Source organism: Thamnophis sirtalis, unplaced genomic scaffold (genome assembly GCF_051295495.1).
Source record: "Thamnophis sirtalis isolate CommonGarterSnake01/CBP01778 unplaced genomic scaffold, rThaSir2_p1.2 scaffold_3, whole genome shotgun sequence".
In the NCBI taxonomy this organism is placed as follows: Eukaryota; Metazoa; Chordata; class Lepidosauria; order Squamata; family Natricidae; genus Thamnophis; species Thamnophis sirtalis.
In genome coordinates, this window is record NW_028261383.1 from 38886463 (window position 1) to 38901500 (window position 15038).

The 15038-nt window shown below is 41.3% G+C and overlaps 1 protein-coding gene across 2 annotated transcripts in view; it reads right to left on the reverse strand.

The window, feature by feature from the left end:
- The window catches only part of ACOX2 (acyl-CoA oxidase 2), a 36114-nt gene that overhangs the window by 4723 nt on the left and 16353 nt on the right, over positions 1 to 15038 (reverse strand). For both annotated transcript variants that reach the window (XM_087708772.1, XM_087708773.1), the window contains exons 8-14: positions 14528 to 14700; positions 11560 to 11722; positions 8937 to 9127; positions 7894 to 8055; positions 6251 to 6356; positions 4966 to 5183; positions 1796 to 1928 (exon numbers count right to left, since the gene is read on the reverse strand). In XM_087708772.1, coding sequence (XP_087564898.1) covers positions 1796 to 1928; positions 4966 to 5183; positions 6251 to 6356; positions 7894 to 8055; positions 8937 to 9127; positions 11560 to 11722; positions 14528 to 14700 — 1146 coding nt within the window. The remainder of the gene's footprint in view (positions 1 to 1795; positions 1929 to 4965; positions 5184 to 6250; positions 6357 to 7893; positions 8056 to 8936; positions 9128 to 11559; positions 11723 to 14527; positions 14701 to 15038) is intronic.

The window sequence follows — 15038 nt, forward strand, 5'->3', positions numbered from 1 at the left end:
CGGCGACCAAAACTGAATGCAGTATTCCAAGTGTGGACTTACCAAGGCATTATAAAGTGGTATTAACACTTAATTCATTCTAATTTTCCACTCAGGGAGGGGGGGAAAAACAAGGTTAGAAAAGTATCTTCCCACCTTCTCAGACCAACCACTAGCCCTGCTTTTCTCTTGAGCTCTCCTATTCAATACTAACCAGGTCTAAACCTACTAACATTTCACAATCAGTCACATGCTTGAGAAGGGGGTTGGACTAGAAGACCTCCAGGCTCTATTCCAACTCTATTATTCTGTATTCAGTGGTGGGATTCAGCCAGTTCGTACCTATTCAGGCGAACCGGTTGTTAACTTTCTAAGCAGTTTGGAGAACCGGTTATTGGAAGAAATCTCATTTTGTTTTTTTCCTCTTTGCAGGGCTAATCCTGTAAGGAAGGCAGGAAGGAAACATTCTGGTGTTGTTTCTAGCGTAATCTTTATTGCCCTGCTTACAGAAACTGCTCTCCGGTTAACCCTTAATTACGTTGTAACAGCTAAGGTGAAACGCCCATCGACATAAGTAACATTGAGTTGGCCACGCCCACCCAATCACATGACCACTGAACCCCGCCTACCCAGCTGGTCATTAAGGCAGAGAACTGGTTGTTAAATTATTTGAATCCCACCACTGTGTATTATGTACATTTTGTAAAACTGATTAGTTACCATGTTTTCTTAATGCAAGTTTTGTGCATTATGTAAAACAAACTAAACTGGCTATTGCCTGTCCCTATGTTTGTAAAACATGTTGGTACATAGTTTTGCCTTTTAATGCATTTTCTTGTCCAACTTGTCATGAAAGGACTTTGGAAAAAGAGTACAAGATCCTATTTAGCAACATTGAGAAGGTCTCTGCATCAGCCTTGAGGCATAGAAGTAATATACATGCCCATTTCAAATCCCATTAGACTATTAAATCCAGAATTTAAAGTTATTCAGGATGATTGCTTCAATTTTCCATCTCTCTTTGTACCAGGTAATCTGTATTCTTGTGATGACAATCCCCCCCCCCCCTTGCTATCCTGCTTCTCGCCCTTTGCAGACCTGCCTTTTTCTTTGGCTGCTACCTGCATTTTCTCTCCTCCGAATCAACCCTCAAGTTCCCTTTTTTCTCGTTCTAAGGCGCATCCCAAATCATTTCAGATTTAACCTTTTCTGTTTATTCTGAGTTCTGTTAATAATGAACCCTTGTTAGGTTTCAGTTAGTTCTATACTATCACTTCTTATGTCCCAATTTGTATTTTATATGCTTATATAGGATTAACCAGGTGTTGGGGAATCATGCAAATATATTTTTAAGCCTGCAAAATAGATTTTGTCTTCATCTGATGTTGAAAAAGCAAATATTTCCTGTTAAACACTGCTTTTTAAGAGCCGAGGTGGCGCAGTGGTTAGAGTGCAGTACTGTAGGCTACTTCAGCTGACTGCTAGCTGCAGTTCGACAGTTCAAATCTCACCGGCTCAGGGTTGACTCAGCCTTCCATCCTTCCAAGGTGGGTAAAATGAGGAGCCAGATTGTTGAGGGCAATGTGCTGACTCTATAAACCGCTTAGAAAGGGCTGTAAAAGCACTATGAAGCAGTATATAAGTCTAAGTGCTTCTGCTATTTTAATGCAAACCTGATATTCCATTCCATCAGGACCCAGATTGTTGGGGGCAATATGCTGACTCTGTAAACCACTTAGACAGGGCTGGAAAGCATTGTGAAGCAGTATATAAATCTAAGTACTAATGCTACTGTTATTTCATTGATTCTTCTCACCTGGTGATTGGTTGGTGACTTCTTGGCCCACTCATAAAGCCTCTGATAGGCATGGCCATCATAGCTTCCCAGGGCTGAATTTAAAAGTGCATCAGAAAAGTCAAAAGCATCCACCAATGGCACTGCATCTCTCCTGAAAGAGCACGGAAAATACTTTATGAGTCATAATTTATCAGTCATTAGTTCTACCCTATAAAGTACTCAAAGTACAACCCACGTATCCAGCAGAAGTTTTCATATAGACATCAAACTTGACTGAACTCAGAGAAAATAAGAACTAAAGGTACAGATCAGAGGTAGCAGCAATTTTTAAGCATCCACGTAAATATGTTTTTTTTTTAAAATCAAGCAATGGTACAACATGTCACTCATGGCAGGAAATGGATAGATCACCACTGGGATTGAAGTACCTAGAGAGACAATCTGTGGCTGTCCAAATACTGTAGAACTACAGCTCTCAGTATCTCTTGCCATTGGCCCTGGCCTTAAGTTCCTGCTAGTAGTAATTTGGGTCCCAGACTTCTGTCTCTACAGAAACACATGTGCCTCTAAGTTTGTAAAATCTAGAACAACAGGAATTCAGATGCAAATGTCAAGAATCAGTAACTGAGCATGGAAGCTAATGAAAGTTATGCTTATGAGCCAGAATGAAAAAGGTAATTTGATTAACAATTTGCATAAGATAAACAATAGTATAAAGAGTTAATTTTGTTCACAATACAACTCCCATGTATTAATATAATTAACAATAATTATATTATAAACAGTAGTGCAGCATAAACTATCCTTCATCTGATATAAAAAGTATTGGGCAAGCTAGAGCAAAAATTTAGTCGGCATACCAGCTGAATAAAGTCATATATCTTACTCTTGTCAACTCTTTTAAATTTTAATCCAAGTCTTGTCCCTCTCCTTTCCAGAAACCTAACCCCTTGCCCCATACCCTTTGCATTTACTTTTGTCTCCTCCCCCTATTTATGCAGACTTCAATTGCATCTTTTTGGGGGGTGGGGTTTAACATCGATGGCTCTAATTTTAATTCTGGTTTTAAGTACATTATAATTCCCACTTTCTAAAATATGAGTTTCTCCAAATTTCCTCCCAAATAATATCATCACTTTCATTTTTAATTCCATTCATTTTACTGGAGGCTGCTTTTTTACCCTTTCCACCCACTTCTAAAAAATCTCATCTTCTAATTTCCCTCTACATTTTTTCTTCGTTTGCTGTTTGATTACAGTACATTCTTTCACATATCACTTCAACAAAACTAAAACTATGTGCCATAATTGTCTGCCAATATAACCAGGTTCTGCAAGCTTTATAAATTATATACACAGTCCATTTGTTTCACAATATAATTGTTCTATTAACTGAAGATAAAGCAAGAAGCTTATTGGAGCTATGCCCTCTTACGACCACTGGAAATTTTTCTCTGCGGTTCCATTCACCCTGGTTTGCTCCCAAAACAAATCAGCCTTTTTACAATCTTAAAGACTAGGATGATTCTCAGACCCCCCAAAAGACATATAATCCTGTTTTACAGAGGAAAGGAATGGGTTGGGGTAAGGTGGGGGGAATACTAGGATAGTATTTCAATGGTAGCAATAGAACACAAAATGAAAAAAGTAGTAATTATGGTTTTGTTTATAATAAGTCAAGCACATTAGACCTAGGCTGCTTTTCTGCACTCTGTAAAAATCAACATGTCTTATCTGCTGCCAAACAGATGTTGCTTCTCCCATTTATTTTCACTCTTGTCAAACAAGATTTATATATTGCTAAAACTCTTCTGTCTGTAACCTTTAAGAGGGCAAAATATTGTGTCATAAGGCAAAACTTTGTCAGCAAAGGTACAGTACTGGGCTAACCTATAGAATGCCAGGATCCATTATTCCTGAGGGAATGAAATGTGGGAAAGTTGTGGCTGCTTCAGCACTGCTGGGCTGCTGCTATGGTCATGGGATCCTTTTTTAACAGGGGTGTCAAACTGGATTTCTTCAAGGGATGGATCAGCATTGTAGTTCTCCTCTGTGGGCTGGCTGGGTGTGTGTGTGTGTGCTTAAATCTTAAAGAACCCCACGTCCCGTTTTGGCCAGCAGAATGCTGTAGTAGGCCGTCCAGGCCGAAACACACACACACACCCTCGCGCCCTGTTTTGGCTGCCAGAGGCACCAACAGGCCAGTCCTTTGCTATTTGCAGGCCAGCCCCAAGGGCCAGATTTAAGCATCCCATGGGCTGGATTCGGCCCCGAGCCTTGATTTTGACACTCCTGTTTGTTCTGTGACAGTTTCCCAGCCATTTACATAATCCTTCAGTCCCCCACCCAGCAGCAGCCTACTGGGGAGGAGAGGGAAGTAAGTTAGTTAGTCTTCTGTTTTTCTGTTCAGGTAAGAAAGTATAGAGGAGGGAGGGAAGAAAAGGAAGGAACAGGGAGGAAAGGAGAGAAGGAAAGAAGGAAGAGGGAAAGAGAAAGGAAGGAAGGGAAGGAAGAAGGAAGGAAAAAAAGAGGAAGATGGGAAGGAAGGAAAGGAATTTCCAACATTCACTGCCAGGTTTCCACAAGGAAAATTCAATGAGGAAGTCATTGCACCTAGTGTGTTCCTCAGTGACTGTGGTCTCGAGCCAGTCTGATTTAGTGGTTAAGACTATAAACCAGAGACAGTGAGTTCTAGTCCCACTTTAAGGCATGAAAGTCAGCTGGGTGACCCTGGGCCAGTCACTGTCTCTCAGCCAATCTCTCAGCTCACCAACAAGGTTGTTATGGACAAAATTAGAGGATGAAGGAAGGAAGTATGTTCACCCCCTTGAGATATTTATAAAATAATAAAGGCGGGATACAATTAAATTGTATGAAAATAGACATTTCTTGGGCAAATTGGCTTTTGCTCAGACTCTGCAAGTAAACAGTAACTCCATTTTCATATTCACTCACTCATACAGTGCCCACAGAAATGTCACATGATACAGTGAATCTTGATAGAGAAGCACATGCAAAGTAGGTTTATGGAGAACAATAAAACGATATCAGTGCTTCTTGAAGGATCCCTGAAATGTGCCAACCTCCCTTTTTGTTTACCCAAAGATTAGGGAATTTGTTAGGTTTGCAAGAACACCACCCAAATAGGCAATTAAATGCATTTTTGCAAAAAGAAGTAAATCACCTCACCGAATGACTGCTAAGAGGTCCAGGTAAGTTTCAGTCACCCTGTCAATTTGCTCTGTAGAAAAATAGGCATCCTGCATAAAATCTCCTGCATTAGAGAAAATCCCATGTAGTGCAAAGAGATCACAGAGATTTTTGAGAATCCTCCCGATAGCAGATCCTTTTGCATGTTTCCCCAACTCTTCAGCAAATTTTTGTACCACGATGTAATGGCAATGAGCCTGAAAAAGTTAACAGAGAGTCATATCCATGATCTTCTAAAGTCTGTATGTCAAAGATGGTGGGAAATATATCAATTGGAGAGGTTCTACTTCTACACAGTAGGGTTTCCATTTCAATATCTGCAGTAGCTGATCAAAGTGATTTTAGTAACTGGAGTCAGAAAATTTGTCTGGAAATATTTTCACATATCTGTGAGGTACATTTGAAAGGCATGTTTTCTCCAAACTGGTTAATGTCTCTCCATATTTGGCCAGTTTGAGGTTGGAGGTGGGTGGCTCTAGACAAATCCTTATGTTTTTATTATTAGGCCTGTTAAGCAGCATTAACCTAAGTAATCCTTTTTTGTCCGCCATTTTGAATTTACATTCACCTAACTCCTCGAAGAAAATATAACAGACCTTAACACAAGGCGTGAGATATTACTACAAAAAAGGAAAGTCAACAGAAAACTTAAGAAAGAACAAATTGGTGGACCATGCAGAAAACAGCTGGCTCTAATAGCTGCTTATTGTAAGGTAGGACTCTGTTCTTCTAACACACATACACACACACACACCAATTTGACAATTGTTATAAGTCATGATTCACAGTCTGCCTTTGACTTAAAACAGGCATCTCCAACCTTAGCAACTTTAAGCTTGGCAGACTTTCACTCCCAGAGCAAGCTAGTTGGGGAATTCTGGGAGTTGAAGTCTGCCAGGCTTAAAGTCCGCCAGGCTTAAAGTTGTCAAGGTTGGAGACCCCTACCCTAGAATACTACAATGCTACTCCAGCTGAGCCTGTGCTTCAAGATTATCAGCTTCAGAAATCAGTAAACCAGGATTCAGTGGAATCATTCGCAATAGGGAGAAGGCAGATTAGGAAAAAAACTTGCACACCTTGAAGCTTAAAGCTTAAAAAATCAATGCCATCTTTCCCTTCCATTTTTCCTACATGAAATATGATTTTGCAAAGTGTGAACCACCTTATTTTCCTTGGCTTCATTGCCTGAGCCTAGATTAATTGGTGGATTCTCAATTCCTGGTAAAATAACTAATTGGGAGAAAAGCACAATGTAGTTACCAACCATTGCAGCTCTTGCTAGTTGCACAGTGCACTGGTTCCAGGCTTCATGTTGTGTTTTTCCTGCCTGAACCAACTGCTGAAGCTTCATCGCTGCATTTCTTATAAACCTGAGAAGAGAAGAATACAAACAAATATTAACGTTTGGGGGCGGTGCTCATCTCCATTTCAAAGCTGAAGAGCCAGCGCTGTCTGAAGATGTCTCCGTGGTCATGGTTACATTTCAATATGGATTGTTTTTCTGTACCATCTGTGTAAAGTTCTGACTATGTGAGTATTTGGTCTAATGTTAATCAGTGGAGATGATTGTGATGCAGATACAGATACAGATGGGTAAAACATCTCAGTTGAGGTGTTTCATCAACAGTCCTGAAGTCATGGAATCTAAAAATATTGTATCCAGTGGCCTTCTCAGAAAGTAAGTTCAATAAGAATCCTCTTTTGACCAATTATTTATGAATGAGACAGGGGCATCATTTTGAAAATAGAGGCTGATAGAAACAAAAGGATCAGCAGGAGACGAAATTGACTATGAACAGTCCTGCTAATAAAACTGGAGCCTTTGATCCTATTTACTTGGCTGGGAAAGCAGGCCTGCATGGAATCTGTTTGCTAAAAGTATCATTTCCTCCTCCTCCTTCTCCTTATTAGAAGGAGAGAGGAAACTGCATGCATGGCCATGCATGCATTCTTGTTTATGAGGTAAAGTGATGAATGATGGGGTAAATCACTTAATTTTATAAAGGGGAATCTTAATTTACAAGGAGTTTATGTTAGTCAGTAGTTAACATTTTACTTTAATGGGACAGTGGACAGAAGTATACACCAATATTTTCAGTATGGTTTCAGCTGCAATTGGCATCCTTAAATGGACAAGGCAGGAAAGAGAATTTTACACAAGATTTCTATTTTTTGAACACATACAGACACACACACACACCTCGGTTTATTCTTCCTTTGGAGATGAAGAATCATCTTCCTTTGGTAAGTATAGTACTGAATGACACGGTTTTTTTTTAATGATCGTGCGCCATTAGTTGGTGTCAACTCTTAGTGACAACACAGATTTTCTCCTGCTATTATATTCATATGACCAATTTGTTTAATCCTAAGAATTAGGGGAACCAACTGAAAAAGATATGAATTCTGGGAAGAAGCTTATATTAAGAAATAAGACCTTAGGCTAAAGTCTTCTGCCTCATCTTTAATTTTCTCTGATCTTTTACCATCCTACTATTGGATTGGCATGTAATAGATGTACCAGCAACATTCATTTACTGACGGTTTGAAGTTAAAACAGCACTAAAAAAAGGTGTCTTATAACTGGGTCCTTGCATTGAACAAGCATCACAGCATTCCTAAGATCACGTGATCAAAATTCAGGTGCTTGTTACTGGAATGTATTTACAACAGCTGCAGCATCCCAGGTACATAACAGATAAATCATTTGTGACTTTCCCAGCTGGCTTCTGACAAGTAAAGTCAGCAAGGGAAGCCAAATTTGCTTAATGGTGACTGCATGATTCACTCAACAACTGCAGTGACTTGCTTAAGGACTGTGTAAAAAGAGTCATAAAATCAGGTGGAATTCACTTAGCAAAGACTACCTGTATATATTGAAACCTATTCCAGTTTCTTTATACCAACCTGAGAGCTCGATGCTTATAGGCATCTGTGTAAATATCAGGATTTAAGAAATCATCTTTTCCCTGGGCTTGACATTTTCCAAAAACCACCGAAGAAAAGTAGGCAACTGATGAAGGAAGTGGCTGGCCCATTTGTGCCATTCCATAGCATTTTATAAGAAATCTGAAAATAAAAATAAAAATGAAAACCAAGACACATCCTAAGATGAGTTGAATGATGACAATTATTTTCAGAGATGAACAATAGGGATGCAAAAAAAGATTTGGACATCAGAATACAGAAAAGAACTTTACTATGTAATCTGTGCTCACATTATTTTCCCTGTTTCCTTATAAATGCTACACCACTATATTTCCATAACTCCTTAGTTCAGCCCTGCCCCTTTAAAGATAACCACAACAATAAAAAGAAAGGGAAAAGTATTCTTTTCCGGAACCTTAGAGAGACACTCAGTCCAGCCAATCCCCCCACCCCCTTTCTCACAAAAGCTGTAATTCAAGTATTCTTGCAGCTTTGATTCCTAAGAAGTTGGAATGTTCTCAGATATTCTGTTCCTTAAGGTATCAGGAGCCAATGAGCACTAATAGCTCCCCATCTTTAAGTAAAGGAATATACACACTTAGAAGTAAGAATGCAAATGTAAAAGTTCTCCCTGCAGTATTTCCCTGCAGGAACTCCTTTCATTATATGCAAGTGCTGGACTGCTAGAGACCGCTCATTTTATAAACAAGCTGCAGAAGTGCTTGTAAAAGGTATTCTGGAAAAGCTTTAGAATAGAATAGAATATTTGGAGGGGACATTGGAAGTCTTCTAGTCCAACCCTCTGCTTAGGCAGGAAACACCCATTTCAGACAAATGTTTATCCAATCTCTTCTTTAAAACTTCCAGTGTTGGAACATTCAGAACTTCTGGAGGCAAGTTGTTCCACTGATTAATTGTTCTAATAGTCAGGAAAATTATTTTTCGTTCTAGGTTGCTTAGATCTAGGATGTTTCTAGCAAAGGTTCAGAGATGAAAGTTAACATTTTTTTCACTGAGGTTACCTGGCTGTTTGCAGGAGGAGGATAGTGTTTTCTCCCTCATAAGTACACGACGGGATCACTTTCGTATAAATAGAAGGCAGGCCACTGAGAAGAGAGTAGCCGTGTCCCCCGCAAGCCCTTCGACACACTTCCACTCCAGCTGAGCAATACTCGGTAGTGATCACTTTTAGGCCTGCTGCCAGGGCATGAAGCTGCGAAATGGCAGAAATTAAAATGGTAAGGCAGATCCGGTTTGAGGTAGTGGTGAATTCATCAGACTAGAACTGGGAGATTGTGAATTGTACTTAGGCACAGAGCCAGAGGCGGTATTCAGCAGGTTCTGACCAGTTCTGGAGAATCGGTAGCGGAAATTTTGAGTAGTTTGGAGAACTGGTAAATACCAAATCTGACTGGCCCCGCCCACATTTATTCTCTGCCGCCCGAGTCCCAGCTGATCGGGAGGGAATGGATATTTTACAGTATCCTTCCCCTGCCACACTCATCAAGCCATGCCACACCCACCAACCCATGCCCACAGAATCAGTAGTAAAAATAAATTTGAATCCCACCACTGCACAAAGTCATTTGGCTGACCTTGGGCCAGTCCCTCTCTCTCATCTTAAGGAGGAGGCAATGGCAAGCCATTTCCAAAATCTTGCCAAAAAAACTGTAGGAACTTGCCTATGATGTTGCCAAGAGTAAACACAGACTCAAATACATTTTTAAAAAATGGTATATAACTCCAATACTTCCATTCAGAACATGAAAAATAAATGATTAAGCAAGTACATTTTCATTTTCTCATGTACATTTATGAGGCTTTACATCTGTTTCCATTTTATATTCACACTTTATATGGTAAATTCAGACCAGGGATTGGAGGATGGGAGAAAGTACAGTATAAATAAATAAAACTTCTTTAGGTTAGTCTTCTCTAGCCTTCAAAAGTCTTGCATAGTAAGTCTGAGAACCTCCTATTGGAATGACCCTTCATCTGGAGGACATCAGCTTAGAAAATATTTTATTCGCTCAAATGTAGGCAAGAAATGCTTACCAGTGGTTAGATCAAGTCCCACTGATTCATACTGGAGAGAGTTAAGCACACACTTAAAACTCTCCCTACCTTCTTAAATCAATATTGCATCTATTAAAAAAGCACTACTGCTATTAATAACAGCATCCATACTGGACAACAGGCTTAAAAGCTCTTAACATTACTTGGACCATGTCCGAAGCCTTTGTTTTGTGGTTGTGAAACAAGCCAATGCACAAATATCTCTTGAAACCACAACTCTCCATTGAGCCAAAGTCTTCTGTTTCCAACAAGGAAAAAGCTCCACTCACATTCCTTCTGAAACTGTCCCTTTGGATTGCTTTTAAAATTCATTTTATTAGTGAAGTACAGAAAACAATAGAAAATACATTTCAATTAAAAAATCTAAATCAATGCTGCTCAAACTTGGCAACTTTAAGACATGTGGACTTCAACTCCCAACATTTCCCAGTCACATCTTAAAGTTGCCAAGTTTGAGAAACACTGCTCTAGATCTTACAGTTGATAATGTGTATGCACCAGTGGTGGGTTGCAAGCGGTACGCCCCAGTACGGGCGTACCAGATCCTGCCCAGAGCACCGGATACCATTCCGGTACGGTGCTTTGGAGGGACCACCCACGCTCCTTACCGGTGCTTTATGCTGTTGGTGCTTCAGCGCACACGCATGGCATGTACGGCGCCTGCGTGATGCTCCACGGAGCAGCTGGAGCGTCACAGAGGCTTGCGGAAGTATCATTTGACAATAGATGGCACACATGCGCTGCATGCGTGCATGTGGGTAACTCCGGGACCATTCCAACCAGTACGGTTGGAATGGAATCTGGAACACTACAGCACTAAACTAAAAGGAAACTAAACAAAAGAAAAAAAGGATCCATATAATAATAGCAATAGCACTTAGACTTATATACCGCTTTACAGCACTTTACAGGCCTCTCTAAGCGATTTACAGTCAGCACATTGCCCCCAACAATCTCAGTCCTCATAATGATACAAATATAGTTAATGCCTACGCTTTTAAATGTGGACCATATTGAAGTATATTGTTCCATCTTTTCATCTTTAGATATAATCACATCTTTAAAATCTATAAAGAGCACATATCTTGAACCTACAGGAATTGCTGCCAGAGTCTGAGTAATAGTGCTTGCATTAGAGTTTGGAGTATATGAGGGTTTTCTATTTTATACTGTATTTTAATATTTTAAGCATCCTTATTTGGATTCTCAAGACATAGGACAGAGCTCAGTTCAATAGCAACTGACATGTGAGTAATTTTTACTGAAGACCATGAGATATTTTTTCTGAGTGGATAAGTGAAAAATAATTTTGCTGACTGATGAAATGGGCCAAAGGTTTTCTAGCAATAGCAATAGCACTTAGACATATATACTGCTTTACAGCCCCCTCTAAGTTTACAGAGTTAGCCTATTGCCCCCTACAATCTGGGTCTTAATTTGATCAACTCAGAAGGATGGAAGGCTGAGTCACCTTTGAGCCTAGTGGGATTTGAACTGCACTCTAACCATTGCGTCACTGTGGCTCATTCTAAATACATGAAAAGATGCTATATGTCTCTTTCACATTACCTCTGGAAGCAAGTCAAATTTTCCTTCTTTGGTCTGGTTGTAGCATTTTTCGAAAGTCTTCTCCAGATAGGCAGAACTAAAGTGAAAGGCATAGGCAGTGGCCAGCTGAGGAAATAACTTCTGCTGCTGGGTCTGATAGTCCAAAATCTTAGCTTCTGGATCACTGAGGAAAGGAAATATTGAGGGTTAACCATGATGAATGGAAACTTTGCCCACATATCTTCAAACTATCTTCACAATAGGAGCATTCTACTTGATTACACTTTTGGCCTCCATTAGCAAACTTAGTGCAAACCACCAAATCTCAGCTTCTTTTCCCTCTTTTTCACAATAGGAAAATGGAAAGATTGAGTTACATTTCTTTATTTCATCTAAGACAGCAGATTAGCATGAGACATAGCCATGGGTGATACAGTTTGGTCCTCCAATAGACTTGCCTCATCCCAAACTCAAACTTGAGTGTCAAACTCAAGGCCTGCAGGCTGGATCCAGCCCTTAGGTTGCTTAGATCTGACCTGCGGGGCCAGCCTGGAAATAGCAAAGGACTGGCCTGCGGTGCCTCTGCTAGGAAAAATGGGGCATTGGGGGGGGTGTGTGTGTGCACAAACACACACCTCCGCATCCCATTTTCAGCCTGGATTTGAATTTGAATTTGAATTTGAATTTATTAAAATTTATAGGCCGCCCTTTTCCCTGAGGGGACTCAGGGCGGCTTACAATCACAAGGGAGGGAAGTGCAACATCAAAAACAAAACAAAATGTGAACAAAGAAAAAAATAGTAAAACACAACTTTCGTTCAACAATCAAACACTCGGGCGGGTGAATTAGGAACCTATCCCCAGGCCTGCTGGGAGAGCCAGATCTTGAGGGCTGCGCGGAAGGTCTGGACGGTGGTGAGGGTACGGATCTCAGCGGGGAGATCGTTCCACAGGGTCGGAGCTGCAACAGAAAAGGCTCTCCTCCGTGTGGTCGCCAGTCGGCATTGACTGGCAGATGGGATTCGGAGGAGGCCCAGTCTGTGCGATCGAATTGGTCGAAGGGAGGTAATCGGCAGGAGGCGGTCTCTCAAGTACCCAGATCCACTACCATGGAGTGCTTTAAAGGTGGTCATCAGTACCCTGAAGCGCACCCGGAGACCAACAGGTAGCCAGTGCAGCTCGCGGAGGACAGGTGTAACGTGGGCGAACCGCGGTGCGCCCACTATCACTCGCGCGGCTGCATTCTGGACTAACTGTAGTCGCCGGATGCACTTCAAGGGCAACCCCATGTAGAGCCCATTGCAGTATTCCAGCCTAGAGATCACAAGGGCTCGAGTGACTGTTGTGAGAGCCTCCCGGATGGTCTCCTGTAGCACTCTGCCAGTTAAAATGGGTCACCAAAGTGCTGCAGGACACGTCCGTCCCATCTGCCGTCCATTCTGTCCCGTCTGTCCCCCCAGCTGGTCCATAGAGGCAACTACAAGGCTGATCCAGCATGGGACCCTCCTGAGTTCCATTTTCACTGGCAGAGGATTGCAGGAGGCAGACCCAGTCGAAAACGGAGATTGGGAGCCCATTTTCACTGGCAGATGCATCTCAGGTTGATCCTTCGCTGTTTCCAGGGTGGCCCTGTGGGCTAGATCTAAGCAACCTGCAGGCCAGATCCAGCCCGCAGTCCTTAAGCTTGACACACCTGCCCTAGACATAGAAATAGCAAACTGATGTCCAGCATAGCCAAATCTGAACCAAAGCAGGATATGCTACAAAGAGCATTAATAATAAATAGCCTTTTAGTGGTAGATTCTTCAATTTCTACTATACCATCCAGAGCAATAAAATCAAATATTGCATTCAATTCTATGAAGGCTGCAAAAAAAAAAGCCTTTAAGGCTTCTTAATCGAAGTTGGGAGAATTAATCTGTGACTATGGCATCCATGGGAAAATCAGATTGTAGGGCATCTGGATCCCCCCAAATATTTCTAAAATATTTTTTTTCTACTTGAGCAGAAACATAACAATTCTAGGCAATAGTGTTCAGAATAAGTGCTGAAAATTGTAGTCTAGCAACATACAAAACAGTACCAATTTCCTTCATGGTAGTGGATCTGCGTACTTGGGAGACTGCCTCCTGCCAATTACCTCCTTGCGACCAATTAGATCGCATAGATTAGGCCTCCTCCGAGTTCCATCTGCCAGTCAGTGTCGACTGGCAACCACACGGAGGAGAGCCTTTTCAGTAGTAGCTCCGACCCTTTGGAACGATCTCCCCGTGGAGATTCGTACCCTCACCACCGTCCAGACCTTCCGCACAGCCCTTAAGACCTGGCTAGCCCGTCAGGCCTGGGGATAAAGATAATCTGTCCTCACCCGAATGATGAATGAATGTTGTGTACTATTTTACTCTTATGTATTGTTTTGTGTTTATTGTCTTGTACCCCCCTTCCCTATTTTATGTAAGCCGCCCTGAGTCCCCTCAGGGAAAAGGGCGGCCTATAAATATTAATAAAATCTAAATCTAAATCTATCCCTGCTCAAAATAAAAAAAACACTATTGTAAGAAGAGATTAGCATTAGGTGTGTGTGTGTTCCCCTCGCACATATGTGCTAGTCATTCTCGACTCTAGGGGGCACTGCTCATCTCAGTTTCAAAGCCAAAGTGCCACCGCTGTTCGAAGACGTCTCCATGGTCATGTGGCCATCATGACTAAACGCCGAATGCGCACGGAACACTTACCTTCCCACCAAAGGTGGTCCCTATTTTTCTACTTGCATTTTTTACATGTTTTCAAACTGCTAGGTTGGCAGAAGCTGGGAGAAGTAACGGGAGCTCACTCCGTTACGTGGCGCTAGAGATTCGAACTGTCAACCTTTCTGCTCAACAAGCTCACTATCTTAGCCACTGAGCCACCATGTCCCCCTTTTGTGGGTATGTAACTATGGGAAACTATGACATTCAGACAGAAGCATTTCTCTCTTTTCATATCATACCCTGGCTTTAACTCAGATTGCCGCCGCACCACAGAGTATCGGATAGCAATAGTACAAGCCTTCATCAGACAGGGAACAATTGAACCCCGAAGGATGGTCACCCGAATCACAACCATAGTCAAATAGTTGATTTTCTCAGATCCTTGTTTCTTATACTGACCATCTGGTAGAACCTGGAAGATGAGATTTAAAGACAAAGATATTGGGGAACAGAGCTGATAGGCATCAAGAAAAAAATAATTTTCAGAATTTATTCTTAAATCCTGCATATTTTGTGAGTATCAGAAAGAAAATGCAACATTGCCAGTGAAAATTGAGGCTGAGAAGCAAATATAGGCCAATTTTGCTTCATCCTATATAAAAGTATGGGTGAATGTAGTATATTTAATATGAACCCAAGTGTACGAGAGTAATACCCCTCCCCCAAATATTCAAGGAGATTCTCAACTATCTAAGTCATGGTTGCCCCAAAGGTGCTTTTTCAAAGGCAACTGGACTTTGTTTTTTCTTG